Genomic DNA, 26,950 nt, shown 5'->3' on the forward strand with positions numbered 1-26,950 from the left:
CCGGACTAAACAGCCCCAGCTCCCTCAGTTGCTCCTCATAAGACTTGTTCTCTAGACCCCTCACCAGCCTCATTGTCCTTCTCTGGACACACTCCAGCACCTCCATGTCCTTCTTGTAGAGAGGGGCCCAAAACTGAACACGGTGCTTGAGGTGCGGCCTCACCAGTACCGAGTACAGGGGGAGAGTGCCGAGTGCAGGGGGAATTTCACCCATGGAAGGGTGAATTTCACCCATGGAAGCAGACAGGTCTGTACTCAGAACTTGCATCCAAGTAACTTTAAAACAATTTATTTCAGGGGGCAGCTGAGCATGCCAGCTATTCCTGATGTTATGTTTGCCGGATCTGGTATGTCAGCATGAGTTTAAGTGTCTTATTTTAGATGCTCACATATGAAAAATTTAGCCCGTTAGAACAATTAAACTGAGAACCCTGCTGAAAAGGCCTGGCTGGTGTTATTCCAGAGAATGTATCAAAAGAATAACTCCTGACATTTGAATGAAAAAACCTAATATTTTCATTAATAGAAATATCTTCATAATGTGAAATATCCTAATTAATATGAAATGTCTTAATTATATGAAATACCATTCACTAAGTTGCAAATGATTGCAAGGGCTTTCATCTGCTCAGATGACTCTTTCTTAGTGCTTACGTTATCTTGAATTGAAGGTAGGTTTGATGTCGCATTTTACCTTTGCTTGCCTGCAGCCTCAGTTGAAGTAGGGGCTGTGTCCTGTGTCCATTCTGCCTGTGATGGCTTGAATGGAGCTGCCACAAAACTGGCACAAGCTGGCACGGGGTGAAGAGGTGGTGAAGTTTCTAGCTGAACTGATGGAGTTCTCTGTGGTGCAGGTGGACCAGAGCTACATCAGTTACTTGTTCTCAAAGGTGACTTCGAGGCACAGTGCTTCATCCCAATCATTTTAGGATTTGCTGCTTGTGGTGACTGCTGTTGGATTGTCCCAGGCTTCCCCCCCTGAGTTCAGCGCCGACTCAAGACTGGCATTGGTGTGTTACTAGAAAAAATATGTCACCACATGTATTTGCTTGAATTTGAGGTGACGGGGTGCAGTTTGGCCACAGACATTTTAACAGAGGTATTTGGCATCTACTGTTGATTATTATCCTCTTTTAACTTTGTTTCGTTGTCTTTTAAGCAGAAAATACCAGTGGGTGAAAACCCGATGCCTTTAAAGTCAATGGCAAAACTCCCACCAGGTTCACTGAGGCTAGAATTTCATTCTTATTGTGGTCAGTCTTTCCCCACAGTTATTAAATAACAAATAATTGAAGTGAACAATTCACAGAGGGATCCTAGCGTTTATTTATATAACCTCTTTGGTGAGAAGTAACAAGTAACATTCAGTAATAAATGCGTAGTCTTCCTGTAAATGATGTATGAACCAAAGAAAGGTGGACAGTATCTGATATTCTGTTCTCAAGAAATAATTGGACCAGCTGCGGTCTGGCCAGCATTTTGGTGAGAGGGTTGGGAATGAAATGAATATTGTGTCTCTGCCATGAGCAAGTAATAGTCTCCGAAAGTGAGTTTGCAGGTGCCCGCTATACTGGAAAGAGACAACTTCTCACCTTACTCTGCCCTCTGGAGAGCTGTGGAAATAACCAGTTTTCAAGTAGCAATAGTTGCATATTATGTAACCAACAGGTTGGGCTGTTAATGTGGTGGAAGGTCATTACTGACTCCATGTGTCCTCTGGCAGTGACATCCTGGTTCTGGAAACACAGTCTTCTCTTGCGTCATCTGCACCGGTCATTAGAGATGATAGGCATGACTTCTTGGTGTGTACTGAGTCTTGAAGGGAGGGGCTGTGCTCAAGCTGTGCAGTAGCAGAGGAAGTGATTTCTTGGCTTTCCTTGTGGTACCTCCTGCATCCTGAGCAGCTGAATGGTTCAGGGCAGTGAAAAATCTATGGATTTTTTTTTTTTTTTAACTTTGAGTAGGAGGATCAAGTGCAGTTTCTGAAAGGAGTTTTTAGCAGAGCAGGGGAATGGCTATGGGCTGTATCACAGCTTTCAGATCTCCTGGGACCAGAGCTCATCCCTCCTTGTGTCTTGAGAAATGCCATTCCTGTTCCCCCTTCTTCCCTGCCAGTTAGTGTTGAAGTGACAAGGGGAAGACAGGGGAAGGTGGTTGTAAGGAGAAGGAGGAACTGATGACCCCGTGATTAACGTATGGAGAACAACCAGATGCTGTTTCCTAAATGTGCAGTTGTTGGCAGAAACTAAGCAAAACTGGGTAAGACGAACAGCACACATTATTGTTTGTTTGGTGAGTGAGGTATGTTACTGTCACCCCCGTAGGAAAGTTGGAGGTGCCTTTGGAGCATCATTGCATCTGGCTGACCTCATAGGCACTGTGGTTGAGAGTGTTTAGCTTCATGAGTGCTTGGCTATAAGCTGTAGACTCTGTTTTTGAAAGTAGGTCCCGGAATATTATCTGATGCCTTTCATTAACTAAGGTTTGGCATATATGAGGCGTTTTTGCCTGGGACAGCTATCCTGATATGGAGAGTGCTACTGGGTCTTCCACCTGCGTCTGAAGAACATCCGTGAGTGTCACCTCCTGCACAATGTCACTGATGTTTGTGTAGTGAAGTATTTCTTACCAAACACCCACTGCAGTCTTGGACTCCACTGCCTTCCAGATCATTCTCTAGGATAAATCACGCATTTGGTTTTGACGTAGAAAGCTCTGCGTGTTATATATCCTCACCTTCTCACCCAGGCTCTGCGACCAGTCGTACATAAATTGCATGGGAAGGGGGCTGGTGGGGGTATTGTCTTCTGTAGGTCTGCTTGGACTCGCTTGTGCTTTTGGTCCAAGAAAGCACAGGTTTGTTAACCATGGGCCTCCCAAGCTTTGGGAGGTGTGTGTGAGGCGCGTGGGCTTAGAAGAGGTAGTTTCTGCCCACACCAACGAATCTGTTTATATCTGTCCATCTCGCGTAATTCTCTGGCACCTATCACCTTGGCAGCTGTGTGTTTCCGAGATGACCATGGCTTTTTTTCATCTTCTCCCCTGTTTAATAGTCTTTTCTCCTTCCTTTTAAATCGGTCTTTAATAAAGTTGAGAATTCTTGCACAGGGTTTTATAAACAAGTGTTATTAAATTTTAAATCTGTTTTGAAAGTGCCTCTATCCTACTCCCTCCTAGTAAAGTGACCTTTTTAAATGGAGGGAAGTGGGTTTAGATGACAGTCATGATAAATGCGGTCATGTTCACTCAATAAAATAAGGCCCAGTGCATTTGAGGATAAATCAGTGAAATGTACAGCCCCACCTGTCTGTCTCCATCATTCATTTCCACTGTCACTTTCACAGTGGCTGATGGATCACAGTTGCTGTAAAATTAGACAGCCTTTAATCTCATTTCATCCTGATTAGCTTCTCCTTACCCTTTCCCTCTAACTCACTGACTGACACGCTAAAAACTCACACCGGGCTGTGTTTGAGGGTGACGTACAAACTTGTCTTCGAATACCCTTTTTGCGGGGCAGGCAGGTGTTCCACTGAGTTGAAATCGAAAAATGAGAAGATGGGATTTTCACATTATTAAAGCAAAACAGCAGACAAAGGCTCGTATAAAATTAATAAAAGCAGCAGCCTGGCCAGACTGTGTGATGGGCCAGATTCTTCTTGTTACACCCTGGCAAGCCCAGTGAGTTTGAGAAGATTGTTCCTACGAGAGGCTGAATTTAGCGTGCTCACTGCCACATAATTCTGACTGTATCTATGAAAAGTTATGTCCTGTATGGGTGTGTGTTCGTAAGGAATTACGGCTTACAGCACAAGTTTTCTGGTGCTTTCAAGGGGTGTTTTATAGTGCTGAAAAAAAAGTTCATTCCCATAGTTTTGATTTCTGTGTATAACTCATGATTCTGAGGGACCCTGACAATGGTCAGGGAGAAAGACCACGAGGTTGGAGATTTCACAGTTTCAGTGCCCAAACTCCCTCCCTCTTAGATGTCCTTAGTGTTGCTCCGTCCTCACCATTTTGTCCAGCCCCAAGGGCAGACTTGTGAGACCAAGAACAGAGTTTTCCGCAAAGCTCTGTAAGAAACAAAGGTCATAGCAAAGGTCTGCAGTGTTTTATTGCCATCAGCTTTCCTCCTGAAGCCCAGATGCTACCCTCCTTTCTAAGGCAAGCTTCCTTTTAGCTTTCCCATGAGTTATGGATGGTAGTTCGGGTCATTTGGGCCCAATCCCGTATCAGTGGGAATGTTGCCATCAAGTTAAGTAGGAGCCAGGATTAAGCCCTTAGTTTTCAAGGTTTAATTATCATCGTAAGTGTGGGAGTCTTATTGCATAGTTAATATGCATGGGAACAGCAGAAAAGCTTAAAATATAATTTCTTCCTCTGCTGGCCCTGTTTGTGTCAGTATGGAGAATAAATAAACAAAAGTCTTTGTAAAAATGAAAACACAACGTGAAAAATATGTGTGTACTGCCTGCAGACAGTTCTGATAAATGCTAGATCTCTCCAGATTGACCAAAGGAAGAGCCTGGTTGAGAGTACAAGCACTGACCTGCACCTAATTTGAAACCGCAATAGAGCGTTGGATGAGGAAGGAATTGAGGTCCCTGCGGACTGGGGAGTCTCTTCTTAAGAGCAGGAGTCCCAAAAAGCATCTAAGGAAGACAGCAGATTTCCCATTGGAGACCCAAATTCAATCTGTAGTACAAGCATCTGCAAAATCAAGGAAAGGACTGGGTTTCTGAGAGAAATATTTTTAAAATGGGAAATGTCAGAGATTTAATAACGAGGTAAATATGATATGGAGGCTAAAAATAACAAAAGCCTTTTCATTCTTTAACGCCACTGTAGGAATCTATAGGTAGTATAAAATCTTATGCAGTGCCTAGTGTAGGATTACTTCCCAGTTATATAAAGTGTACTAGTAACAAATAACCTTAATTAATGAACTTTCACTGTACCTGGCTGCCCAATTTAAGAACTGCTTCACTTACATGACTTGTAAGAGCACAGACTATGAAAATGATATTCGACCTTTACTAGAAACTAGAACTGTACCTTACTTATTCATCATTGCCTTGCCAAAAACTTCAGTAAGAAGCTTAAATGAGCCCACTTGATCTTTAGGAAAATGTATCCTAAATAACAAAGCTGTGCATATTTATTATTATTATTATTTGCATATGCTATACTGCACAACTGCATTCTGAGAAAAATAAAAGATAATAAAACAAATGAAATGAGAGATATATCACCCAAAATAATCCAAGTGTGAGATAGGCTGCCTCTTTTTTTTTTTTTTTCCTTGGCATTGGCAAAAGAGCACAAAGTAAGAGCTGGCCCTGAGTCATATTGATTTCCCACTGCACTGGTTTCCTAAGTGCTCTGTTGATCCGTGTCAAGCAATAAGTTCCCTGCCTGTACATGCACATCACCTCCCCATTTGTCCTCACCTAGATTTAAGGTGCCCATATGATGAGCTGAACAAGGACATCATTTTTCCTACTGGTGTCACTGGGCCAAAACTACTCTATGTGGTATGATAACTAATGCTGTGCAAGTTTACATTTACCTTGCAATATCACAATAGTGCTGTATGGCACACTGCAATAATATGTGCCTATTATGTATTTATAAGTCCCTATTTTTGTGTCCTGGTGTTTGCAGTGAAAAATGTCAATTTAAAAAAATAAATAATTCCACCTGTTGTCGGTCCATAGTAATCGCGACACCTCCAAAAAAAAAAAGGGATGCTGCAAACCTAATGCCACAGTTTTGATCTTTGTTAACAAAGGGCTTCCTGATTAGATGAATAGAAAATGTGTGATTGTGCTGCTAATGACATTGTACAGGAAATTAAGCGTATACATTTGGAAAAGGCATTAAATCAGCAGGACCTTAATTTAAAAACTTAAAACTGTATGGAAATACAGCTTGTTCATTGCTGTGTAATAGAAAGCTACTGAACACACTGACTCTTCTTGTGGAAACATTACCAGCAGAACAAAGCTGGGCTGAGGTTTTTTTAATGTTTCCTAGCATACTAGGATTCCTGGCATCTGCTTATTTTCAGGGAGATATCAGGCAACTTCATCCCTTTTTACAAGTTGTTTTTAGAGCAGCATTTACGGCAGTTGGGCAGGTGGGGGGGGGCACTGAGGGACCAGAATTCCACGTTTTTTCCTCAATTATGTGCAAGATTGGATAACGTAAGATATATGGCTTTGTCTGCTGCTAATTCAGTGCACATGCATGCTTGGGGTGATGCATTCCCCTGTTATTTCATACAGATGTAATCCCAGTGTTGTGTTTTGTACCTTTGGAAATATTTGATGGAATCAGTGCCCTGAGCTGACAAAGAATTCTTGCTTTACTTGCAGTTATGCCGTATAACAGTGCCCATCACTGTGTCGTGGAAGTGGAAAACTTCTTGTTCGTGCTGGGAGGAGAAGACCAATGGAACCCTAATGGTATGTGTAGAATATTATAAGGCACAGGCAGCATCTGCCTTCCTCTGTCTTTCTGTCCATCAGGTCAGCCAATGTCGTCATTAGCAAGGGATTTTGAGGACCCTCAGCCTAATTATTGAACCTAGTAAAGGCTGCCTTTAGATATTGATGTAATAAATATCTGGTAGTTTAACATTAGCATCTCCGTCATTCATCAGCTCCCACATCCCCTGAGAAATGCCACAGGCAGCAGAACAGACTCTTTCAAGTGCATGCACCAGGCAGCAGCTGTTAAGAATTTTAACCTTCATTTCCAGTCTCCTTCCAGTCATAATATAATAATGCAATTGCAGTAGATGAATGCTTCCTTTCTATTGTCAAACCAGATACTCAGAGCTAAAGTTGTTAATGTGTTAATTATCTAGACTCTGAGATTCTTAAACTGGTCCTTTTTTTAGTCTTGTGCAAGAGCTTCTCATATAGATTATCTGCTGCTACCTTCTTTGATTTGATTACTTCATAAATTTACCGCAAAGAGAAATTAAACAATTTAACAGGCTTCTGAGCAAAGCAAAAGGAGAGTACCATGCCTAGCAAAATTCAGAAAATTGTCAAGATGTTGTTAAAAAGCTTGCACACGAAGAAAGAGTTGTAGTTGTAGCAGTCTGTGTAACAGAGATAATTATGACTGAGAAACCATAAAACAGCTTGCAGGTACACATTTTTACTTTAAAACACCAGAGGATCCAGCTGAAATTACATATACTGCATATATTTTATTGTGAATGCCCCATTTCAGCATCTGCACTAAACCAAATTATAGAAAATTGTTACATCTGTTCACTTCCTAAAACCTGAGACAAACAATCCAGTCCACCCTATAAGCATATTTCCGGTGTAGTTAAAAATATCACTAAATGTCTTAGGAGAAGGGCCCTTCAGTTCGATTGTTAAATATCCTTTATATTAAACAGGAGATAGCGTGGTATCATTAATGATACTTATTACTAGGAGCATCAGCCACATCCAGCAACTGAGGGCCCCTGTTGTGCTTGGAGGTAGGCATATGGATAATAGGAGACAGACCTTGTTCCAAACAGTTTATAATTAAATAGCCATGTCACATGAAGGATGAAATAAAAGAAGTATAATTACCCACAATTTAAAGATGTGGAAACTGGGTCACAAGATGGTGGAGAAAAGGAAGGACAGATACATATCCTGCATCTGAAACAGGAGTCTGAGGTCGCCTAGATCACCTTCTGAGCTGAAGACGTTGCCATCACATGTCTAACAGCTTCCTTGTTCTGTGAATACCAGAGCTGTGATTTCTCTGTAGACCAGATAGGAATAAAAGAGGTAGGAGAACTGCTGATACTGATCTCTTTACGAATCTACCCCAAGAGAAATGGATCTTGTCACAAAATCATAAACTGCATCCTGTGCTTCTGCTGGGCTAGTTCTTTCTTGAAACTGATTTGCTTTAAATGTGCTGCTACATGGGAACTGCTTGCATGTGCCCACTTGAATTTATGTAAAGTCCCCTGTCTGCTATCCTCATAGTACAGAAGGGGCTTCATTCAGATGGACCTAGCTGGAACTGTCTTGCCCAGAACATTACAAGGCTTTTGATATGAAGGAGAACGTGCCAGGTGTTTTTCCTGTGGACAGAATTGTCCTTGAGATGAGGGCAATGGAAGGAGCGCCATGCATTTCATTATCCATCAGACCTGCAGGTTCTTGAGAAGCTGGGTGGACCCCAAGCAGTGCTCATGTACCCTCCATGCTGCTTTTGCGACTTCCTGATAACCTAGAGACGTTTTTTCTCTTTTTTCTTTATGTCCTCCTATGGCTATGCTTTTTCAGTCACAAGGGATCCCTGTGTGAGTAAACGTTGATGAGAGCAGGTTGCAGAACACAGGCATGGATAAAGACCAATCTCCATAACCTTCAGAGCCATTCACCTTTTGGTATGGCTGCAGAGACCTTCCTGTAAAGACCAAAGAGGAGCAGCATCTACCTTCTTTTGTCCCATCATCCTGATTTGCTAATCCTGATTTCTGATCACTTGGTACAGTTTCTGCGTTCTGACAGGTGCTTCCTAACGTGTAAATCTCCTGACTGATGAGCAAGGCAAAATAATAGATACAGTCGTCTTGCAAACTGAATTCCAAAATCAAACTGGAGCCAAACCAGTTACACCAGGCAGCTTAAGTGAGTCATCAAGTCCTTTTCCTGCCATCACAGGCATCATATAGTCCCATTTTGTGAATTTTCTAAGGTCCATTCAAAAAGCAGTTGGATTTTTAGCCCCTACTAGTCCTGTTGGAAAGTTGTTATAGAATCCAATTGCTTTAAATGACTAGGAGCCTTATTCTAATTCCCAGTAAAATGTATTCTTTGACTGTCTAAATCACTGAGTTCTCATGCCAAAGTTGTCCTTTAGCTTAATAGTTTTTCCCCTCCTGGAGATTTGTTCCTCTGATGTATTACAGACAGCGCTCCTATCCCCTTTCAGCTTTTGTTTTCCTAGGCACAACAAGCGAAGTTCTTTGTCTCCTGCCATAAGATAAACTTTCTGTTCCTACTGTCGCCATAGTAGCTCTTCTTTGTGCCTGTTCTAGTTTGATTTCATCCCCCTTCCTGTGAAGTGGCCAGATTTGTATCCTGTATTCCTACTATAGGCTCACTAAACCCTTCTCTTTCTACCCTGTGCAATGCAATCTTCTACATACGTGACCTTTGTGGTGAATATGTGTATGACACATGCTATGTTAGGAGGCCAAGGTCCCCAAATCAGATGTTTGTATGACATGATTAAAAAGCTGCTGTATAAGCAGTGACCACTGAAGTCCCCAGTAACTTTGAGAAATGTAGTGAATACAGCAGCATTAAATCCTCCTACTAGAAGTCCAAACTTATGATCAATACTTGTTTTGAAATTCTGCTTAGCTAATTATAATAGATTAATAAATGTCCTAAACAGTGAGATGTAGAGCTGGTCAGATGCCTGCTGTTACTGTTTTTACTGTTTATTGAATCTATAGCTCTCAATGCCTCTTTTTTGAAATTGTCTGTATAGACTAAAGTAATTCAGACAGGGACCAAGAGCGAAGCCTCACTTCGCTAAAGCCAGTGGCAAAATGACCAGTTGCCCTTAGTGTACGGGGATCTCGCCCTGTGTCTTGAGACACGTTTGAGTGACACTCAGCGTAAAGGGCTTTGGTCCTCGTTAGGCACCACACTGGATTTGAAGAGAAATGCTGCATTATTCATCAATATTCTGCTTAACTGTCCTCATATGGAACACGCTTATAACATAGTGAGGGAATGAGTTTGCTTCCAGATGGAGTGGTCAACATGGTTTCTTTCTCTGTTTCCTTGTAGAACATGATCTTAAATTGTTATGAATATAAATTCTAGCTGTATTGTTATTCGTCTCTACAGTCTTGATGGTGTGTTTACACATGCTGAAATAAGTGTGGAATGAAACAAGCAAAGCAAGCCAATCCTACAGATGCTTTTCCGATGCAAAAATATTCACCTTGCAGAACACCCAGTGACCATTTATAGAACTATGACATATGCAGTTGGGTTATTCTGCTGGCCTGTGAAGCCTCTAATTCAATTTTTTAGTCACACATACATAAACAAAGGTTTCTGTTTCTGAGATTCTCATCTGTTGAAGTCTCAGGTGTTACAGGAAATTGCCATACACTCTCTTGCTTCAGTTTTCTTGCTTTGGTGTCAATCTGCATGTAAAATAAGGTGAAATCTTCATATCGTGAAGACATGAATACAGTTCTTGGGCTTGACAGCAGGGCTAAGCTAGTTAGCTGGTGTATGTCGCTCATGTTTCGTATTTTAGTTAACACACTTGGAATAAAACTCTTAAGAGTGTATTCCCCCTTCGATGCACATGTGCAATTCCTTCTAACTTAACACTGAAAGTGCATGGTAGAATAAACCTTCTAGTACAAACACTGCATACCCCATGCTGATGGCTTATGCAGCTCCTGGTTATTTGCACAAGGTTTTTTTACCGTTTTCCACATAGAGATGATGTGAGGAGAAAGAAAAGCACATGTTCTCCCTTTGATTTTTGTACCTGACGCAAAATACTCTGGTCATAAAAATACTGTGGGGATGCCCTCTTTTGGGCAGTAATTTTGTTTAGTGCTGTGATTTATTGTGGCTGTGAAAGTACCACAGCTTCTATAAGTAAATTTAAATACACATTTTCGAGATATTATTACAGAGAGCAAGAATAATCTCTATCTGCTTTTACTGCTAGCAATTGCTAATTCAAACCTTGCAGTGCCCCATTTGTTGAATTATTACTGTACACATAGTGTAATCATACATTGTTGTAAAAGGGGGAACCCTTCATAAAAACTGTCAACTTGTGAAGTATATGTAATATATATTACAATCATGATGTTAAATACGTGAAACAAACAGCTGAGTGTCAAAATAATCTATCTTTACAGGGAAACACAGTACAAACTTTGTTAGCCGGTACGATCCCAGGTTTAACAGCTGGATACAACTTCCACCCATGCAAGAGAGGTAATAACCTGCTACGTGTTTTTCAATGTATGTTTTATCATCCTAGGAGCAGCTGAAGTTTGGCTTAGTTCTGGCAATAAGGAGGCCTACAGAAGCATTGAAATACTGAGATAAAACTGCAGCATGCAGTTGCGTCCCATTTGCCTCCTAATTTTTTTAAACTTTCCAAATTCAAAACTCCAGATGCCAAATCCTGCAGTGCTAACTCATACAAAATAACCATGGACTTTGTGCAATTACTGGTTGCCTGAGTATGGTCTGAGGGATTTTTCTGAAGTCTCCATAGCATCCAGTCATGCTCCCTGACTGAAGCGTCATGATGAGTTTGCAGTAAACAAGCAGTAATTACAGTGAGACATCTTACAGGGAACCGAAACCTTCACATGTTGACTCCATCCTGTTTCACCATGCCAGCCATGAAAAGCTCTTCTCAACATATCTCTCCTTGTCAGAGGACTCTTAATCCTAGGTGGTCTTTGAGTGAAGTTACTGTCAGCCGATGCATATTAGAGTAGCACACGTTTTGATCTTACTGAGTACCAAAGAGCAAAGGTGCATGTGGACTTGAGCAATGACCGGTGAAGATGGGGTAAACTTAACTCTGGATCCCAAATCCTACCCTGGCAGAAAAAAAGTCCTCCAAACCTGAACGGAATGAGGCGTGTTTCATAAGAAGAATCTCAGAGGCAGAAGATCCAATGTTAAGATGTTTTACGAAAAAGCATTCAGTGTCCATCCTTCAGGTCAACACCCATCTTCTCATGGATCCAATGTACAAGAGATCTCACTGTGTCATCCAGAGACACTTTCCTTATTCCATGTGCTGTCAGTATTACAGCTCTTTTTCTGTTGGCTGCCCCCAGTGTTTAGGTGTCTGGCAGTCATAAATATATTGTCCTCAGTGCAGCCTTGTGATTCAAGGTGTGTATTACGAGATGCATGGAAATATGGCTGTCTTCTCAGATTTCTAGAGGTAAATGTCAGTCTGTAGGGTTTTTTTGTTCAGGATTCAGTTTGATTGACGTAAGTCCATGCACAGACCCATGTGCAGTGCTTGTCACCCAGAAATACTGCACTGTTACCACTGCATGAAAAAGCACAAGTGGGACAGATCTGACGGGGTTCCCTGTTGAGGCCGAGTGAACTGATAAAATTAGCCATATAAATAGAGTTAAGAGGAGGATCACAATTCATCATAGCCTCTGGCTTCTCCCCCCACTCCTGCCAGCACTGTGGGGCGACCCCAAAACTGGGTTATTTACCTTAAAACAGAGGGATGCCTTCACCTCTGGTTCAGCTCCCCGCACCGAGTCCGCGCCCGCTCCGGTGTTGGCGCGGGGAGGCAGGAGCTGTGCGTGGGATTGCGCGTCACCATGAGGGTCATCCTCAGTGAACTGGGAGGCTGGCTAGCATTTTTAAGGAGCCTGAAGCTCGTCTGTGGAGCCTAATTTGTGTCCTCATTAAGCCCTTTGGGTATCTGCAAGCAAAACTCTTGAGTGGTATGTGTGGCTGGCGGAACAGTTGGGTTTGTTTGGCTGACAGACCTCAGGAGGCAGAAGTAGATAGCTGAGGGTTGGGGAAAGCAGATAGTAGGAGTCTTTCCACCTCCACAGTGGCTAGTTGTGTTTCACCAGAAAATCAGTTTATAATAGCAGGCACTGAATGTGACTTGCCTCGTGCTCTGGTGGAAGCTGCCGCCTTCAGCCTAGAGTCAGAAACTCTGCTGCGCACTGTGATTGCTTAGCAGCTGCCCAGTAATAAAATGTAATGCATTAGCATCTCAGCGCTTTACAGCATTATTTAAATATAATGGTCCACTCATACATAGTTCCTTCTGCAAGGGGCTTTAGTATGAGAACATTACTTGTCACCTCTTTTGTTCAGGATACATAAATCATAGGCTTGGCCATTATTTTTCTGTAAAGGCTCCTACGCATTGGAGCTATCGTTGGAAAACAGGGATTTTCAAATGACTTTCTGAAATGTTTTTAGTGGTTTATCTGCTCATCCCTAGGGCCTTCCTCAGAGTTGCTGCAGCCTTTAGAGGTAGGGTCTGGCCTGGTTTTTAGAAGATCATACAAACAAGAGAGAGCTTTTATGCTGTCTCCTTTCCCAGCTCCTTTAGTCAGATAAAGTTCCCATTAAAGTCAACAGGCTATTTTTCCCCCCCCTAGGAGTACAGGGTCACGCCCTGTCTCTGTTGGCATCATGCAGGCACCATTGACAAGACAGACTGTTTAATGGGTTTTTCTGAGTCATTATGGTCCATCAAGTCAAAACCTACTTAGGAATTTTAGTCTGAGAATAATTGGCTGGATAGACTGTAATAGCTCCTTTGAAATGACTGCCAGGTAAATGTGAGTCTCATTCACAGGCAGTATATTCTCAAGTTGAAAATCCGTATGAAATATTTGATGAGTAAACTTTTATCTCATAGGCTAAAATCCATATCTGATTGATTTTACTGTATGAGCTATAAAGAAAAGTCTAATCCTGTTATGGATTCAGAGCCATCAGTGTATTTTCTTTAAAGCCAAGTTTGGTTTCTTTTCATTTGAAGAACATCTCAAAACTACATGCTTTTGAAATGTATATACTATTTTCAGGTGTGCATTGTTTAGAGAAGCAGCAAATGACTCATCAGCTTTTGAAATACACATTTTCCTGACAATGCACTAACGATGGGGTGCTGTTTGGAGAGCGGTTCAGTTAGAGAAACGTACCTCCTGAAGGAGTGGTCTTTGTGGCAGACGTATCTACCCTTGTGGTAGGAGCCTCACCTGGACACCTCAGTCAGTAATGTTGCATCTTGTCAACTCAGCCTAGAGCTGGACAAGTTGTGTGGAACATAATAACACTTAAAACATCTTTTTTCTTCCATTCCAAGTTAAAAGTTTTTGTTTAAAGACCAGCAAAACCCATGGCATTGTATCAGGGCCTGAAGAAGCACAAGTGGCAGTGAGCAGGTCAGCGTCCTCACTGAGGCTAAGTGAACTGAGAAAAGGTGCAGAAAAAGAGATAAAACAATTTCACATTTTATTTTAGTCTTTGACTTCAATAATAGTAATGTTAACCGTTACTAAGATGATTTTAGTTTTTAAATAGCAAAGCATGCACTCAAAGTGACTCTGAAATCAGGTCTAGATGTTGCAATGGTCACTAATAGCATTGGTAGTTTTAAACCTCAGACTGCTAGTTGTATTTCTTCTTTCAGGGCATAAATGCATCATCTGTGGAAATCAGAAAGAAATTTTTTCCTTTTTTGTGTGTGTACTTACGAGAAGAATTTAGTTGGGTCGATTACTGAGGGAAGGGATGTGAAGGAAAAGCATTTCAGAGACACGAACGTCGAGTACTTGCAGGCCCTGAAGAAAACCACAAAATAGTTGTCCTTATTCACATCCTGAGGTTCATTCTGATTAGAATGGATAATGTCTTCCCAGTTTTGTGGGGAAAGTTGTTGTGCAAAGATTGCTGTATTATCTTTTAATCCAAATGGTATTTTATAGCAGTTTAAAAAGTCATCCCTTAACAGCATGCCCCTTACACACTGTCTCATTAGAAAGTAAAAAACCAAAAAGCTTAAAATATTTGTGACAGAAGCTACCGAGTGAATATTCACATCCAAGCAGAAGACTGAAGCATGCTGACGCCTTCATTTTTGCTCCTTATAGTGACACTGTGTGGATGAAACCAGGAGTACACGTACAGAATAATGTCAGTGAAATCCCGGTTAAAATAGTAATGCCTGCAAGTTGTACCTGCCTCTGTTTATTAAACCTGGACTAAAAAAACCCCGGTGAGAGCAGTGCGTTCATGGGTTTGTCAGAGGAGGTGCGTGAGAACAGGCGCGTGGACGCCTGAGCGCCCCGAGCACTGGCGCCAGGCACCCCGCGGGTTTGTGCCTCGTGGCTGCTGGACACGGAGGTTCGGAGAACGTGCACCCACCCGCGCAGGCTCTGTGGTGTCTCATAGGATGGGACCACTGCAGCTTTTCCTACTTTTGGGGCCGCTACAGGCTGTCTTGCCTCTGGCCCGCCACATACTCACAGGAAGCATATAGGCACTTGATTGCCTCGAACACCTATGCCATCTGTCAAATCAGAGTGAAATCAGCCAGCAGGTACATGGGTACATGTACACTGTAATCAAATAAGCTTTGTTTCCATAGAAAATCAGGCTAAAAACATAGATGCACAATTTGCTGCCTGACCATGCAGAGCAATATATGCCATCAGCTTCTATCTACCCATTGACAGATAAATTAAATGGTCTTATTTAATTCGTCAACTGAGCTGGAGGCACTTAGCAGCACTCCTGTCCTCCTGTTTGCATCTTCTCTTTTGGTAGCCTTATCCCCGTGCCAGTGTTCCTGCTGAACAAGGGATGCTGTCCTGCACCGTCCAAATTGTGCGTGTGCAGGCACAGTGAAAGCAAAGAGGTAGACAGGAGGTGCTTGGTGACACAGCTCCTCCCCAGCCAGGTGAGGAGCCCTGTCAGGTGTACACCAAATCCAAAACATAAGGCCAGAAGCAGGGAGCTTTGCATCAGCTCTGCTCCCAGAATGCCCAGCCAGCCCTTCTGTCTCCATGGCTGTATCTTCATGTCTGCCTGACCTCTCCTCCAACTTAGAAACCACCAGCTAGTCTCAGCCACATTTAATGAAGAGGGAGTTTTCTCCAAAACGTTAAAGGATACTACAATTTTTGTGAAAATAGGCAGCTGAATAAAGGAGAGAGAACTTATTCGTGCCTTCACTGAAGGAAATGCTCCTGAATGTGTGCCCGGCTAGATGGCAGGTTAGAGACAAGGCACACCAGGCTTTGCTAGCTCACCTGGTCATGGGATTACTGTAAGGAAGCCTGGGGAGAAGTTGGGACATACCAGAGCTGTTAACTGCAGGATGTTGAGCTCTGTGTGTGGACACCACTCATCCTGAATGCCTTGCAGTGGTCTGCAGGATTCAGCCCTGGTGGCAAGGCAGTGGAACAGGTTGCCCAGAGAAGTCGTGGATGGCCCATCATTGGAAGTGTTCAAGGCCAGGTTGGATGGGGCTTCAGCAGCAGACACTCGGCATTAATTTTGGAGGCACGAGGAGGAAGAACTCATATGTGCCTAGCAGTCCTGACTAGAAAAATTAATTATTTTCCTGCATACCTGAGTTGCATGTGAAAGCAGACAGGTGGCTAAAACTTTTCTCGGAGTTAGGTGGATGGAGACAGACCTCTTTCGAGTTAAAGGCTGGAAATGTAATATTATGCCTAGCATAAGGAAAGTTGTTCTATTTGCAGTACTGCAGAAAGAAGAAAAAAATGATAATTGAAGAAAAATTTTGATGATGTGGTTCTCTTAGTAAATTGGGAACAATGACCCTTGAAGGACCATAAAGAAAGTGAATGTCAAGATAATTTATTATTGTTACATTATCTACCTCATTTTTCACTTTGTCTTACTGAGTAGTTATATCCCTTACAAGGTAATGCCCCAAACATTAATGAGCACCTTTTTATCTTTCACGAGTGTGAAAAAGCAACAAACAACTTTGAAAAGGGATATTTTCTGCCAGATTTTTGTGTGCTTAATTGTTTTGACACCAAAAAAATGAAGGATTCATTTGATGTGGAGCATGTATTTGATTGGCAAACCACCCACAGTCGCTAGGATAGCTGTTAAGTATGTGAAGCTCCTGGACACTTCCCTCTGAAATAGCTTTGAAGGAGCTACTGTCTCAGTTCCGGGAGTCAGCTGGAGACAGAAGAAGCATGGTTGCTGTGGCTAATTGGTTTGCTGTTGGCTTGTTTTGTTTTGTTCTGCCCTGTCCTCCAGGAGAGCCAGTTTCTATGCCTGTCGCCTTGACAAGAACCTCTATGTAATCGGTGGAAGAAACGAAACTGGCTACTTGTCCAGCGTGGAGTGCTACAATCTGGAGACAAACGAGTGGCGTTACGTGTCTTCGTTACCGCAGCCTTTGGCAGCCCACGCAGGAGCCGTTCACAATGGCAAGATATATATTTCAGGCCAGTATCTTTTATAATTCCTGCTATATAACAAAAAAAAAAAAATAAAACAACCCAAAACAAGAACAACAAAAACCCAGAACCCAAAATCATAGAGCTAAATTCCTGCTGCAGCACAATGTCTTTATTTACATTAATTAACAGAAGTATATTTACTTTGCAGGAGGTGTTCACAATGGCGAATATGTCCCCTGGCTGTACTGCTATGACCCTGTGATGGACGTCTGGGCCCGAAAACAGGACATGAACACAAAGCGAGCAATCCACGCTTTGGCTGTAATGAATGATCGACTGTATGCAATTGGAGGAAACCATTTGAAAGGTCACATTTTTAATAGCGAAAAAGCGTTTCAGTGTGCCCCGTCTCCTGATAAAGAATATTTTTGTTAGATAGTCATTGTTAAATGCATTAAAAACCAGGCAACACAATTTAACAGGACACTTGAGCCAGCAATTTTAAAAACATTTTATGCAAATTATTGTAAAATTATAACAGTACATTAAATATATGAGTAATGAATGCTTTAGATAATAAAAATGGGAGCTTCCATTACTCCAAGGCATGGACAATTTGTCATTACCAAGAATTCAATGGAACAAACAGATTATTCTTTGACCCGAAAGTACCAGCAATATTTTCCTCTGTAAATCATTTTCCAAAATGTGCAGTTAGAGAGAGCTTTATTCAGAGCAACACACAAAAACAAGCTCCTGATTTAATGAAGGAAAAAATCCCCAAACCTCCAGCCATTAAATATTAGGACTAGGCTCTTTAGATCCCCTTTTAGTATTAAATGTAGCTTGTTAATTATAATTCTTTTTAGAGGTCTCGTTTTCATCTTTTGAAGAGGTCTCATATTAAAATAACTACTGCTTAGGCATCTGGTATTTTTGTCTTAATACCTACATGCTGTTGCTATTACTGCTAAAGAGACTTTACTTGATCCAGCCACTTAGACAAAAAGCACAGCTCCTGCTCCTTTGTCCCCTGACAATATTTGACAGTTTATATTCCCATTTTTTCCTTTCTCCTTTCGTGCTTAAAAAAAAAAAAAAAAAAAAGCCTCACAACAACAAACAAGAGAAAATTGTAATGCAAGAGAAAAAGTGATGTTAACTGCCAGCAACACACGCCATGTGCCTGGATGACTCCGGTACCCGAGTCCCTGTGAGGCTCTGACACCACATGCTGCCTTTGAAGATCTGAATGCCTGTGGAGCACGTAGGGGACAAAGTCTCAGATGTAAATTTTCCCTGACAAATAGTACTGGGGCATAAACCCCTGCAGCCAGGTGCAGGGCTGCTGTGCCTCCACTTCCCACCCCCAGTTGTGATGGGTATTCCTGGACTGGACCTTACAGGGTCCAGCAAATTTTGTAGAGGTTGCAGAGCTCCACAATGTTGGCTTTTTCTCCTACTGAAGTGAAAGTTTAAATGTCACAGCACTCTTGCAGCCAAAGCAGATGCTTTGGTTTGCATAAGCTTGAATCGTTTCCATCCTGCCTTCTCCTTCTTTCTTCACCCAGTTTCACCTCCCATCCTCTGGGAAAGAAGGAACTTCCAATAAACATTGCATTTTTGCCTCTAGAGCTGTTGCCCTAGGTGCCTTTGTTATGTATGAATTATTCGCTGTTGTGAGAGGTGATTGACATCCAGGCTTCTGGAAAGCCACCTGCTGTCTGGAAGAAGGGCTTTCTGGAAAACTGCTTTCTTCTGTAAAGTGAAGCAGAAGGAGGAACTGCAAGACAAGGGAGGAGGGAGGGGACTGAAGCGCAGATGAAACGCTACAAATTCTCCAACCGGGTGGGAATAGCAGGGCTCCATGGCGAAGCCCTCCTTTGTGAAGCTGGATCTGTACACTGTGTCAGCAGTGCATTTACCGCATCACAGCTAGTCATGTGCATACTGCAGTTTCTTACTGAGCTTTTGACAGGTTCTGGGGGCACTGCGGTGGCCTGTCTATGGCCCCTTGAAAACTTTACAGCAATGAAAAATTATTTCGTCACAGCTGTTCATTCCTGACATAAATAATACTTGTACAAGCAACATCATTGTGAAGTACCAGTATCACCAAATGCCCTTTTCCAGGAAACCTAACTTCTCTTTTCTATCATACCTTGATGGAGAAGACAGTAGTGTCAAGTAAAGCATCCCAGCATATTAAGAAAGCCATAATTTTACTGCCGTGCTTATGATAAAGAAGGTAGTTTGAGCTAGGGAAATGTCTAATTGTTGGAGCAGGAACCAGGACTCCTGAGTTCTATGTCCATATTCAGCTCGCTTAATTGATACTAAACATCACAACTTGAGAGTCTTGAGCTGAGACCCATCTGCCCTTTGGTGATCACAAAGCGGCATGGAGCCTTTTTCGGTCTGTCAGGGAAGGATGGGGCCACTGTTGGGGTTTTTTTGTTATTATTACATTTTCTGTTGCCTTAAAGACTTTGTCACATCACAGCTACTTGCTTAGAGTACCAGCTTAGATGAGCTTGAAAATTGAAGCTGGGCCTGAACATCACATCCATCATGCTAAGCACCTTGTCCCTCTGGAAGCAAGTGGCATCAGTTGTCTAAGGTCTACCTTGACTTGTTCGGCATTAATTTCTGAGCGAGATTTAATCTTTTGATTTTTGAATACATCAGATCTGCTGACCTTTGAGAAAGACTGCCAGGACAGTCTTTTTGTACATGTTCAAACTCACATTAGCACTGACAGATGAGGAGGAATATTGCTTGAATGTACTTGCATCATTGATAGGTGATTACTGAGTGTTACTTTCTGATCTGTTCAGTTTTTATATGTACTTGTGATTTGTAGAAGACTCTAGAACTATTGGTAAAAGCTTTCAGTCAGCATATTTATTTGAACTGAAACAACGAGACATTAACGTTAGACAAGGTGGCTTAAAAGTATATGGCAGTATTTTCTAGAAGAAAATTTAACAATGATGTTATAACTGCAATAATTGTAACTGTAAAACCAAATAATAAAACATTATGTCACAATGCACATTCTCTTTTCTCAATGCCCTCGTCCAGGTTTCTCCCATCTTGACGTAATGCTTGTGGAATGCTACGATCCAAAAGGTGACCAGTGGAATATCCTCCAGACGCCTATTCTGGAGGGTCGCAGTGGCCCTGGCTGCGCAGTCCTTGACGACAGTATTTACCTTGTGGGAGGCTACAGCTGGAGTATGGTGCGTACCTGCTTTCTACGGTGACCCTTCCACTCCTTCTGAGCTCTTGCAGCCGGGCTGCTTATTACTCAGACGGGATGGAGAGGAGATGAGGGATGAAGTAGCTGCAGGGGCAGGTTTTGGTTTGGTTTTCAACTTGTGGGGAACTCGGAGTATTTTTTCACCTTTGTGTGTTTCTATTTAGATGAGTTATTACCAAATTGTATTCACTGATATGGAGTAATATAAAAAATTGGATGTAATTTGGCAAAAGTGACTGACAGGACGGTAAGCCTGCATGTAAGCAGGTCTTAGAAGTAAGGTCTGCTTATAAGGCACTTGTGAAAGAGCCTGATTTTCAGAGGCTGGGCCCTCAGCCCTTATCAATACCAAACCTCTTGAAGGGCTCTTGAATTAAGGCCCAAAACCACGAGTCGCTTTCAAAAGTGGCTTTTAATCTTTAAATCTGATGTGGGACTTGGATTTACCTTAGGCCATGTTTAATATGACTTTTTGTTCTGTTACAGGGAGCATACAAATCTTCGACTATTTGCTATAGTCCTGAGAAAGGGACTTGGACAGAACTAGAAGGAGATGTTGCCGAGCCACTTGCAGGACCTGCTTGTTCAACTGTCATATTGCCAGCCTGCGTACCGTACAACAAATGATAGTCAAGGAGCACTGACACGAACACTGATTGCATTTGGGAAAGTAATGACGGGTGACGTAAATATTTTATTAGAACAGGATTCCTGTTAAAACAAAGCTACCGTAATTGACACCTTATTCCATATTTATGCTTTAGGAGCAAACTAAAAGAAAACAAAAACCAAGTGTTGTCCCATCTCAGATAAACGCCGGTGTCTTATGAAGAAAGTAGCTAAAACGCACTGAACATCACACGCTGACAGACTGCCATTTCAGACTGATTTTAACTTTTTTCCTGCTGCAGAGACATTCCTCACATCAAATTTAACTTTAAAAAAAAATGAAGGCTAAATGTTCAAATGCAGCCTGAAGAGACAAGATCAGTATTGTGCATTGTATCTACCTGCATGTGATCTGTGTTGAAGTCATGAGGATGTTGTTTTCATGAATGCTTCGGAATTCAGATAGTGAAAAGCTCACACTGCATTGCAGAATTGTCTCCTCCTCTGTAATCCTAACCTACAGCTACTTCACATGCTCTGCAAGCAACACAGCATCAGAAGATTATAAAAGGTAAAGAGATATCATTCAGTTTTTGCACAGCTTGACATCTAATGCGCTCTGCCTTCAAAGTCCCCATGTGTAAGTGCAGCGGAAAGCAGACTACAATGAAAGCCATGCTTTACAGAGCACTTCTTGCAAGAGCAGCTTAGGGATTAGATCAAATTCTTCTAATCATGCTTGTGTAAAGTCAGAGTAATTTCACTGAAATCACATGGAGTGACTGTTTTTGCATTAGTACAACTGGAATGTGGTCCTACACCTGAAATTCTGGGTTCATAAAGCAAGTTACTTCTATGGCCTCTTAACAAAGCACCGGAACCCTTACTTACTTTTCACTAACCTGTTAGTTAGGAGCATCCGTGCTAGTTGCTTCCAAAGACAAGAAGACTGCTTTTAACTATAAATGTATTACTTTGGACTCTTAAATGATTATGCACATTTTTTGAGAGACACTGGTAAGTAGTTAAAGTACTCCTGTGTGGTTGATCTTAAAATGTACTCAGATTTTTACTGTTGATCCAAAGTAATATGAGGCTAGACTCTCCACTGCCTTATAGCCTGTGTAGTTATTTACACATTGCAGAGCGAGTCCAGAATGCTACCACATGGGACCGGCAACATTTAGGACTCGCTTCATATGAGTTCATAGCTGCTTGCACAAATCAGGCTGTCCATGTTTTAAGCTTGTGTCTTTCTGTCCTGGCTTTGCAAAAGCAGTGACAAAATCTGAGCCTGATTCTTCACCACCTTGCAGTTAACGTAATCATCTACACCTCAGCAAAGTATATGCATAATTCTTCCGTTGTGGTTTAGTGGTGCTGCATCCGTTACCCTCAGGACTATGCTCTTCGCTGGTATAAACTGGCATTGCTCCGTTGAACCCAATGGATGTACTTTGGTTTATGTCAGCTAAGAATCTGGCCTTTAATTTGCCTGGTTGTAACTGGCTGCACCAGATAAAAGGCAAAGAAGACTCATCCTGCATTTTCAAGCCTGCGCATATCTTTCATAATAGGACTTAATGCTAGTGCATTAAGCAAGGAGCAGGCAACTACTGGAGGTTGGTTTCTGCTGCAGAGGCAATAGATGGGAGGAAGAATTCATTATTTGCTTTGCAAAATAGGAAGAGGGCGAATGTACACAAAAATTACACTATATATCGATGCTTGAGAGCAATATAAATAATGGAGAGCAAATACCATGGGACTGTTTCTCTCTGGCATCAGTCCGGTTTTATTGCAGTGCGACTCCCTTGCTTGCAGCAGAATTACACAGTTGTAAAATTGGAGTAATGCAGTAAAGACTGGTACCACACAAATGCAATAACCCAATTGACGAGGTAGCTGCACGCCTGGAAAAAAATTGATTAAACAAAATAATTGCGTGAAGATGCTAGTATTTGAGAGTGTCGTTGGGGAGTTTTCCAGTGAGCATCACTAAGGAACTCGTAAAGGTGGAGTGTATATTCTGAAATCTCAATCCATTTCTACTATATAGTGCAATCTTAGTTGGTTTTCTATTTATTTATATTGTTCAGATCCAAGGGATCCCTTGTAAAATATATTTGGTGCAATCATGACTTTTTTTTTCCCTTTCCTGTTGAAAGTATATAAATATAAATATATATAAAAAGGAAACTGTTAAGATACTAAATGAGGAAACCTTGAATGACATATAAGGTCTGCCATTAAGCACTGTCACCTGTCTCTACTAAAACGTAGCATTTTTAAAGGATATTTGTTGTCCTTTGAAGTGGTTCTTTTTTTAACAAGATAATTTAAAGATTTATGAGGACTGTATGTAAATCTTTCTATCTTTCAGGAAGGCATGACCAAGGAAAGTGCTAACTGTCACACAAAGAATGTAAATTTTGTACAGTACTAGACTGTGTAAATGAAGCTTGCTTGTAGGGGGGAAACTTTAAATAAAACTTTATGTACTAATTCAACTGTCTGCCATATTCCTACTTATAAAGTGTATGTATAAATAATATCTACATTAAATTCTTTGGAACTTTTTTTACCATGTAGATGCGTAAACTTCTTTTATTTTGTGGCAGTACATAACGGCCTCATTGTACTCCAAGTGTCGTTACTCGGTGCTTGTAAACGCAGCAGCAACGCCGTAAAATGTTGCGAGTCAGAGTCTCCCCCTGAGCCCCCGTGCCCGGCCGGTGCTTCCAGCAGGGAAAGCCCCACCTGCGTGCCCGCAGGCAGGGCCGGACCTCAGAAGCCTACGGACACGATCGCAATCAGATGGCTGTGAAATGTCTCTGCCTCGCGCTGCTCGGCCCGTTCCTCCGTCCCATGGTCAGGTAAGTGAAAAGGATGCTGCCCAGTTAAATGCAGTCGTGCTTTGGGGAGTTAAATGCTTGTCGTGGCAATTTCATCCCTCTTCAAAATATCCCTCCTGTGGTGATTAACCCTTCCCACTGTGGGTATTTGGAGAAGACGAGGCAGAGTGGAGACCTTATCGCACTCTGCAACTACCTGAAAGGAGGTTGTAATGAGGTGGGTGTTGGTCTCTTCTCCCAAGTAACAGATTATAGGACGAGAGGAAGTGGCCTCAAGTTGCGTCAGGGGAGGTTTAGATTGGATATTAGGAAAAATTTCTTTACTGAAAGAGCGGTCAGGCATTGGAATAGGCTGCCTGGGGAAGTGGTGGAGTCGCCATCCCTGGAGGTGTTGAAAAAACGTGTAGATGTGGCACTTTGGGACATGGTTTAGCAGGCATGGTGGTGTTGGGTTGGCATTTGGACTTTATGATCTTAGAGGTCTTTTCCAACCTTGATGATTCTATGATTCTAAGAGCCAAAGAGAAACACAAGAAAATACAGTAAAAGAGGACATGAAATAAACATGAAACTAAACAAGCACTTGGTGATGGTTTTCTTCAGCTAATCATTAGCAGTGGTCTAGCTGTCAAGCAGAAGAATCAAATCAGCACTTAGGTGTTGCAGTGTTCAAGATTTCAATGCCCAGATGTAAGTACGACAGAAATGATGGAGGAGCTGCCCCGCGGCACCTCTCTGCAGTGCCTGGGCTGCAGCGAGCACCCAGCATCAGTGGCAAGGGAGGAGAGCTGATGATGATGGTGAGGAGCAGAGGAGGAGCAGACGTGTTGCAAGTCCTGGTCCCAGGCTGGAGGGAAGTGTCTTCTGCGTTTCTGACTCACAGATGAGAGTTGTCTTTGGGAGTTGGATACCTGGAGTGTTCCTGCATCCTCCTTTTCTGCTGTCGTGACTGCCAAACTTTAATCTTCTCATCTTTGTCCTCAGCAGGACCAACGCGCCTAGGTACTTTTGCAGAGCTGGGCCTGGAACGCAACAGACCCGGGAAGGGCGCTCTTTCCCTGTCCCTGAGCTGTGGTCCCATCCACCGCCTGAGAAGTGCGAGAAGGCCAGGGTGCTGCTGACGTGCAACCTGTTACGTACGCCCTTAAAGAGGGCAAAGATGGCATTTCAGAAATACACTTTTCATTGATTATAGCACTGTCTCCAAAGGTACTGTGCACCCACCTCCCAAAAGCTGGCATTGCTTTCCTTCACGTGTTTGTTCCCCTTCCCGCTTTTAATACAATGATTTACTCTGCTAGCTGCATCTGTGAGCCAATTTCTGAGAAAAATCCATGCCAAACCTCATTACATATGCCAGTTTGTATTGTATTATAATCACTCGCCGGTATAGTACTCTAGTTCTCTTGTTTTTAAGGGACAGACCTTGCAATTTAAATGGAGTTGTCCAGGGACAGGCAAAGGAGACAGAAATCCCAAACGGCGCTAAAAAGGACAAAGCTGTAATTGCCAACCGACACACTCCTGAGCAGTTTTAAGATGCACGTTCTCATTTCTGTTGTTAGTGTGTCAGCGGAAAAGAGTCAGTGCTTCAGCCTCTCAGGCCCGGACCAAGGAAACAGCAGCGGCAGCGCTAGAGGTCAGAGAGGGTAGCGGGAAGGGAAAGTACACTAATGAATTCTGGAGGGCTTGTAATGCCATAAAAGATTCAGTTAATCTGCAGCATAGATGTTGATCAGTGAAACTGAACCTAACTCTGTGGACCTTGTCAGATGTATTCTGTGCATGTCAGTGTTCCACACCAATTACAGATTTTAGAAGATGCTCTCATGCAAAACTACGTGTCCTAATATATAAGCCAGCTCAGATGTAACTAAAATTAAAATCTGACTGTGGCAAATCTCTGTGATCCTGATATATGAAAATCCAAATAAATTATTTGTTCCCAGAAATGAAAAATAACTTCAGCAGGAAATTTCAAAATTACTTATGCAGGATTAATCCAGTTCAATGAATGCATCTTGTGTTGATTAATAAAGCATTCCTGAATTGCAAAGTAAAACAAGAGGAGACTTCTGGTGCTGATACATTTGTGTATTTCTGAAGCTAGAGAGAAATGCGTGCTTGCAAGAGATGTGGTCAGCCAGTGTAAACAGAGATTGAATACAAATAGTGATTTTCTAATCGTCTGTTTTCTCCCTGCAGCAGCAAACTACCTTTGTGTCATTGATCCTTTCTTGAAGAACACAGGTGCTATGCTACCTGCCACAATATTGAATGACAACAGGCATCTGACATGATTGCACAATGACTCCAATTAGCATCCAGACGACATCTGCAGTCTTATCTAGCAAAGAAAAGCAAAATTTGAGCTACTTTCTGCTGATTTTCTTGCCCCACAGAGTAGAAATTTTGGTGAAGTAGCACTAGCTTTTGTGATCTGCCGTCCTTGAATTTAATTGGGCTTAGAGGTGAGCAGATAGAGGGAATCTATTTTGAAAGTGAAAACAAGAGAAGGAGATTTAAACAAATGTAGTATTTTCACAAAAAAAAAAATCAATTGAACTTATTCAAAGTGTTCTCATCACTTAATCTAAAAACCTGTTCATCAGTTTGGAGAACTGCCTTCAATCCTTGCAGCGTTTTCAAAAGGAATGTTTGTTAATGGTTGAAGTATTTTGCAAAATACCTTTAAATTCCTTATGGTTTTATCTTTAAGAAATGTTTCCTCCCATCACCCTTAAACATCTTCCAGAAAACCACACTGGAAGGATCGTGTTTGTAAAGCTTGCTTAGTATCTCGGTATCTTGTATGGTATTCAGTTCCTGATACTTTGCAAACTCATTTGTATTTTTGTTTGCATTTGTGCAAAACAATTCACTTTCCAAAAAAACTTTGGCTGATCAAGAATATTTTGTATGAATGGAGTAAGTGAACTTTAAACATACCTCACTATGAATAGTGAATACCGAGACTAATGCTCCATTGCACAAACAGGACCAGAAAAATTTTTGCTTCCTGTATATTTAGGGGGTTTTGGGAAAGGTGTATAAATATACACATACACATCTCCACCCGAAAAATGTCAGTGTAACATATGTTCATAGGCCATGGCATGGACTGCTGTGCCATTGTTTTTGCTAGAGCTGTAAACTCAATAACAGCACAGCAACTTGGATCTTTTTCTTTAAAAACCACCTCTTTAACTGCAAAGATGCCATTAGTCACAGCAGGGA

The 26,950-nt window shown here is 41.9% G+C and overlaps 1 protein-coding gene across 1 annotated transcript in view; it reads left to right on the top strand.

The window, feature by feature from the left end:
• Positions 1 to 23,380, top strand: part of KLHL14 (kelch like family member 14) — a 62,840-nt gene extending 39,460 nt beyond the window's left edge. Inside the window, exons 3-8 of the mRNA XM_075416232.1 lie at positions 6,378 to 6,467; positions 10,937 to 11,015; positions 16,842 to 17,032; positions 17,196 to 17,354; positions 20,072 to 20,229; positions 20,736 to 23,380. Coding sequence (XP_075272347.1) covers positions 6,378 to 6,467; positions 10,937 to 11,015; positions 16,842 to 17,032; positions 17,196 to 17,354; positions 20,072 to 20,229; positions 20,736 to 20,876 — 818 coding nt within the window. The 3' untranslated portion in view covers positions 20,877 to 23,380. The remainder of the gene's footprint in view (positions 1 to 6,377; positions 6,468 to 10,936; positions 11,016 to 16,841; positions 17,033 to 17,195; positions 17,355 to 20,071; positions 20,230 to 20,735) is intronic.
• Positions 23,381 to 26,950: the final 3,570 nt, after the last annotated feature.

This window comes from Opisthocomus hoazin, chromosome 3 (assembly GCF_030867145.1).
Source record: "Opisthocomus hoazin isolate bOpiHoa1 chromosome 3, bOpiHoa1.hap1, whole genome shotgun sequence".
Taxonomy (NCBI): Eukaryota; Metazoa; Chordata; class Aves; order Opisthocomiformes; family Opisthocomidae; genus Opisthocomus; species Opisthocomus hoazin.